The sequence below is a fragment of the Glossina fuscipes genome, unplaced genomic scaffold (assembly GCF_014805625.2).
Source record: "Glossina fuscipes isolate IAEA_lab_2018 unplaced genomic scaffold, Yale_Gfus_2 59, whole genome shotgun sequence".
Classification (NCBI taxonomy): Eukaryota; Metazoa; Arthropoda; class Insecta; order Diptera; family Glossinidae; genus Glossina; species Glossina fuscipes.
This window is the reverse complement of record NW_023998431.1, coordinates 2,366,173-2,373,160: the sequence shown is the minus strand read 5'-3', so window position 1 is coordinate 2,373,160 and position 6,988 is coordinate 2,366,173. Positions and strand designations below refer to the sequence as shown.

Genomic DNA, 6,988 nt, shown 5'->3' with positions numbered 1-6,988 from the left:
TATATATATATATATATATATATATATATATATATATATATTGATATCTATTTATATAATATAAAACATTTTACGGTAAATTTCAGTGGAATTTTTAAAAAGCAAATCTATTAAATAAGTGTACATATAAGGAATTCCTTAGAAAAGTAAGTGAATAGGAAGTATTTCGCTCCCCAAATAAATTCAGCAATAATGATGTTTACGTAGTCGAATTAATTAGTTTCCTAGTAATAAAAAATTATTTCAATGAAGTTTTATTAATGCATATACACATATCACGTCAAGTATAAGCTTTTTATATAAATAGGTAAATGCGTATATGTGTGTGTGTTTTTGTGTGCGTATATCAATAAAATATACATCTTATATATACGTACGTGTACGATATCGATAACACTGATTATTTTAATTAGATAAGAAACAGATCTACGCAATAAATAAGGTTTAGATGAATAACATAACAGAATATAAATCTAACGTCTATTAGGCGATGGAGTATTAAAAAAATTTAATTATCATAAATCAGTAAAAGTCTTATGTTTTGCTTGAAATTTATAAGTTATTAGATTTGTTTACGAATTTATTGACTCGGTCCATATACATGAAAAAACAAGTTAACATTTTTACAACTTTATATTTAATCCAAATATGGACATCATGGTCTTCTCGCTATGCTTTATGTTCATGCATGCGTAAATACATTTGCGTGACATGCGAAAATTATGTGGATACTGACTGACTGTTTTCATTTGAGAATAGTTGAACATAGTTGAAGGTTCCCTCGCATGTTCGTCTTTCATCTGCCCTCATTCTTTTCAAGAGCGAGCTAACTAAAAATCATCAAGGGCAAAAGCAACAGAACAATTACCGATCTTCTTTCCTCCTCTCATTGATCTCAAAGTAAATGCGAAACGATCTCCCATCGTCGCTTTTGCAGTGATTTTTGATCGATTCAGAATTGATATCTAGCCGTTTTCAGAACAGTTACAAGTTAGTCTAAAAGTTTTTTTCTTCCGAAAAATAGTATTTGGTAGATCGTGAAACTGTTCATAGTCTGTGGCGAAAAACTTTTATTTGTATAAGCAAGAGCTTTGGGTAGGTCGCGAAAAGATTTCATGTCGACAGTAAAACGGTTTTCGATAAATCGAAAGAAGGAATTCTTTGATCATGGTCAGCAGCTTCTGTAGCGCCCTAAAATATTTTAATTTTGCGTAGATAGCCAGCTTGTTTTAGATTGTAGACGATATACATTTGGTTCCGCAGTTGCGATATGGATTTTCAGCAGCAGTGAAACAAATTTTTCAGCGATCAGCAAACAATTTCAGTTTAGTGCAACTTTTTGCTCGCTAGCGGAACAGACTTCGCTACGTGTTTTTTGATATAAATAGGCAACCGCTGATCCATCACAAAGCAATTTTTAATTGAACACTACCAAGAAGAATTCACAATTATATTAGAAAATGGCACCATCATCTTAACTTGTGTCCGTTCCCTCCTCTGTCCAGTTAGCAAAACTGTAATATACCGATCGCTACACGTTGAAAACTTTAACATCTCCGTTATAGCTCAATTCAATAAGTTTTTAATTTGAATTATATATTAGAATACGTTACATAAATATGTATATACATCTATATATATATATATGTATATACATCTATATATATATATATATATATACATCTATATATATAGTTTTTCATAATAAATCATTCAATATACTTTGTTAGTAGGAAGATACGCATAAGTAAGATATTTCGAAAAAAATTTAAACTAGATATCAAAAATATCTTAAAATGAAATAAATTGTTTTAACAGTATCCTGATGCTGGCAATCAATAAAAGTTTGCTTCAATTAGTCTTTGATTGCGGACACGTATAGTTAAGCAGACAGTATAGCGTGATCAAGCAGCGTCAACTATTCATATTTGTTTAGTCATGAAAATTAATTGGAAAATGGATAAGGATTCAGTTCTCTTTGTTTATGAAAAAATTGCAAATACTTTATATGGACTGCGTACATTCCAAAATATATATGTATATATATGTATATTCTTAAAGCTGGAAATGGAAAAAGGTGTTTCAGTGAAACCGTTACGAATGTAAACTCAAAGGAAATTTTTTTACTTCAACATTTATATATATATATATATATATGTTACTTATATATTTATCCATATATATGTATGTATAAAGAATATATGGATTAGAAGTTACGATTTTTATTTCTTCTATTACCTAGTGGTCGTTATAGGTTGTACACAGTTAGAGGTTAATAAACTTATATGCACGTTTGGTTACACTCTTCTATGCAACAATAACGAGACCAATATTTCCAAAATATTTTCTCCTAAACATGGGTGCACATGGGTTTTAATTGTAATTTACATTTTAGCGAGAAGAAAAAAACGCTTTGTCTTTTAAAAATTCTCATCGTAAAGCACTTACCATGTCTTCTTCATCCTCCGCATAATTAACATCTAAAAGCTGAAATTTCCAAGCCTGTACGCAGTCAGGTAATGAGTAAAGCGTCTCTGTTTTTAATTGTTGTTGTTTTAGATATCGTTGCGGTTGCTGTGATTGTTGTTGTATTATATCATGGCAAGCACTTTCACTATTAATGCTGGGAATTTCTCGTTGCGAAACTTGACTTACACTTGATAGGAGCACGGGGGAAGAAGTGTAATTTTTTTGAGACATGCTGGGACTGGGCGTTTTACCAATGCCACTGTCGTCATTGTTAGTGTTATTCGTATTGTATAAGATCGATTTGTTAGATGGTATCTCAGATTTAGCGAAATACAGAGATGCCTGTACACGATCATAATCGTAGACAATGGCTCGTAGTTTAAGTTCAGTTACACTATAAAATATACCAACGCTACGAAAGAGATGATGACTAAGACTGTAACTAAGGGCGGAAGCTAAAGTAGCCGTGCTACTGGCGAATCCAGTTACTGTACTGCCCGATAAAGAACGATCACCGATAGAGCTAGAATTAGAACTGTGATGCGAATAAATTGCACCTTTGGGTACGGAAGATGAGAAATTTGGTTCTTCTAATTGCGTTGTGAACATAAATTCATCGTCCGTTTCCCATTCATTGTGATCTTCTACATGATCGTGATCGTTGCATGAAATTAAAATTTCTGGTATTAAGGATGAATCATCGTCTTTGGTATTTTGACATAACTTCACTATATTCGTATCTTTTGTCGCGCTTGCATTCATTTCATAATAATCCATATCAGGCACATCGCCCACTGTCTTAAATTTCCATATAGGCTGATAGATACTGTCATCTTCTACGGTACGATTTCGTGTATTCGATGACGAATTATTTGTGGGCACAGTCATTGTTGTTGTTGTTGTTGTTGTTGTTGTTATTGTTATTGCTATAAGAGATGTATCTTCAAATTTATTTTTAAAATTGGAGCATAAATGCGTCTTTGGATCTCTTTTCGGTACTTGAGGGGGAATTTTCAATTTTTTATTTACGTCAACACTTGTTACTGGAGCACTTGTCAAAACACTTGCACTGCTATTTAATCGAATACTTTTCATACATATAGATTCTTGATTTAAATCGTTAAACGTATGTTGTATCTTTGGTTTATTATTACAATTGATTTCCTCAATTGCCGTTATTGGTTCATTGCTATTTGCGTTGCCGCAAAATTGTCCGTTTGTTTCGTTAAAGTCAAGCTCTACATTCAAACTGCGGCACTTATGAACTGGTATTGAGCTCTTAGCTCTCAATTGTTTCAATTTGTATTTGCTGTGAAATTGTTGGTATTTTCTCACCAACTGATTATACGAACGGCGTTCGTTACAAATTTGTTTTGTTTGGGCGATGCATTGCAAAAACACTTTTAATGTTTGATCATAATAAATCGTTACTATGTTTAAACTAAGCGATAACCATAAATTGTTGATAAGATGGACAAGATCAAATATTTGGGTTAGCGTTGTGTTAGTTCCGCTTACAATATTCTCTTTAGTAGCAACATATGGTTGCAAAGTATTTGAAATTTGCAAAGTATGGTCGAATATTGTTTCGTTATTTCTCGCGACACCAACGTTCAACGTATCATTTAGATGAGCTTCTTTAGACGATGAATGATTTTCTAAATGATTTTCATCAAGAATTTTATGATCTTGCATTTGTTTATCTCTTTGTAAAAGATTTTCAAATACTGTTAATATATCGTTAACGAATTCCGAGTTACGTTCGTGTATACCATGACGTTTGCGAGCGACATTACAACACACACTACCGTCCACTTGCAAAGGCAACGGATGACTAACTGCTGTATAGTCTTCAGAGTCGACGTAAGCCATACCTCGATATTTAAATAAAGCATTTCCATGCTCTTCATTATTATCTACTCTCTTCTCCGTATCTTTCGTACAAAAACGTGTACCTTCACTTAATTTCAGGTATATATTATTACGATTGTTTGCTGCTGGTTCTCTTAAACAGCTGCCAACTACTCGGCTCAAGGGCATCGTCAAACTATCGACACCTGTTGAGGATGAGGACGATGATGATGATGATAATGAGACCTTATTAATATTTTTGCCAAATGTGTTAACGTTTTTGCAACTGCCGTTACAAGAGGAATGCATTTCCTTGTTTATCAATAAATTCAATTTAAATTCCTGAACCATCCGTTGATAATGATGATGATTCGAAGGTGTTGACCGCTGGATAAACTCTAGAGAGCTAATGTCGTTTCTTTGATTTCGTAGTAAAACATTTTTGGCGCTGTCTAATGATTCGCTATCGCTGTTATCATCGTCTTCAGTATATTGCTCGTCGTTATGAAACTCGAACTCATGCAATTTTTTTTTAATATTTGGATAATTAGTCATTGGCGCCTGATTATAAATCAGTGAATTCTTCGCTGGAATACTCTTTGGATAACATAAACTATAAACGTCACTACTATCGTCGTTATTTATTAAACCGTGCGTGCTATAATTATAGATTTCGCGTCGCAATGATGTCATCCACTGACAAACACTATCGGGTAAATATAACGATTGTTTTTCTTCGCTATGGCTTTCCTGAATTTCTGCCTGGCTGCTGCTGCTGCTGCTACGTAAACGTAATAATCGAGGTTTAGATATACGCGGACGCTTGCCCGATGACTTTATTGAATTTGAACTTTTTGAACCCTCGCCACTAGATGTCGTGGAATTTGTAGAGGAAGTTAAACTTTTTTGTAACGGTGTGTGCGTGTTTTGTGTCGTTTGCGCTAATTGAGGCGGTAGAGTATGTGAATTTTTCGAAATGAAATCACTTTGCTTTAAACGCCCGTAAATATGTTGATCGCTATGACTGGTCTCACTGCGTTTCAATTCGCACATACGTTGCAAATCGAATGTCTCCTGAGTATGGAAGACTTGATCGTAACCTTCCACATTATGAACGATTTCTAAAGATTTCTTACTCGATATCTTCGACGAAACGCTATCCGAACTTTTATTGCGTTTCCAATTATCCAAAAAGTTACTTAAAATTTTTCGCTTATTATCAGTTTTATTAAATGATTTCGATTTTTTTACTTTCACTTTTTGCTTAATCGCCAAACTTTCTAAATGCTCTACGCTTTTATGTTTCGATTTATTACCAAAATTATTGATAGACTTTGGTGCGGTCAAACAATTGCAATGATCTTCATTAGCGCTATAAATTTGATTACACTGCTCACAAATATTTTCGTAAATATTTGTTGAGCTATTGTACGACGATTCATTCACCGCTGGCACACCGCTAACAATGCATTCACAAAACGTGCACAAGGGACCGCGGGCGGTAAAAACGCCATAATTGCAACCTCTACAAAGATTCTCGTAAACATTGGAACGCGGTCCGACTAGGGCGCTTCGAAAATATTTTTGCAATAACAATTTCTTATCGAGCAAATGAAGATCTGTGAAATTAACATTTTCATACTCACGACACGACGTCTCTGCTAGACATTTGCTGTCAAGCGTTTCGTTCGACGGTTCCGTTGCTAGCGAACGATATCCGCTATTAAGTGTTGCGCTCTTGTTTTTTGAGCGCTCGACCGTAAAATGATTATCATCAATCTTGTTGTTGCTATCCCTTTGCTTGCTCGCATAAACCGAATTGTTATTATTATACAGTTCTTGATTGTTGTTGTTGCGAGCGGTTTTTCCACCGCCATTGTCAGCATAACTGACTTTGTTTTTTTTGTTTTTGTAAACACGATTTAAATGCTCTTCTTTGCTCATTTTAAGCATTTATCGCTAACGTTTTCGTTGCTCTTGTTATTATTATTCCAGTGTTGACATATTGCATCAAAACCAAAAGCGAGCGCAACCCAACAGTCTGTCTATACAGAGTAAATGAGAGCTCTGCATTGGCGGTTTCATTTCAATTTAGTATTTGGGATACTTTTTGTTATTATCTTTACTCTTGTTTTTTTTCTTTTTTTTTTTTTTGCTTTAAATATATTTTGCTTTTAATTGAGTATCTGTTGTTTTTCTTTGTCTTTAGAAGTTTTTATGGTGTTTTAATTGTTCGTTTTCATTTTTCCTTACTTTTGCTTTCTGCTTTAACATATTATGCCGTAAAAAACAATAAATTGTTCTTTCACATATCACTCTTATGTCTATTAAGTTAAACACTTTCATATTTACATTCATAACCAATTTATTACGTTATTGTCAGTGTTGTTGCTGCTGTTCTTGGTATTGTTGTCGTTATTATTTTAGTTGTATTTAATACAACAATTCCCGGCTTCATGATTCATAAACATTAGTGCCCCTCTTTCTTTATTTCACATATTATAATTCTTCTCATACACATACAAAAACAACTGAAAACATTCTCTTACCCTTGCATATATTATATATGTACATACTTATACCCTACCCGTAAATTAAAGCATGTTAATGTAAACATTGCTCTGATCAAAAAGTAGTATAGAACAATGTGATGTAAGGCGTTACAAAA

The 6,988-nt window shown here is 33.5% G+C and overlaps 1 protein-coding gene across 1 annotated transcript in view; it reads right to left on the bottom strand.

Moving 5' to 3' along the window:
• The window catches only part of LOC119637259, a 26,468-nt gene extending 20,007 nt beyond the window's left edge, over positions 1 to 6,461 (bottom strand). Inside the window, exon 1 of the mRNA XM_038033139.1 lies at positions 2,449 to 6,461. Within this exon, the coding sequence (XP_037889067.1) occupies positions 2,449 to 6,273 (3,825 nt within the window). The 5' untranslated portion in view covers positions 6,274 to 6,461. The remainder of the gene's footprint in view (positions 1 to 2,448) is intronic.
• Positions 6,462 to 6,988: the final 527 nt, after the last annotated feature.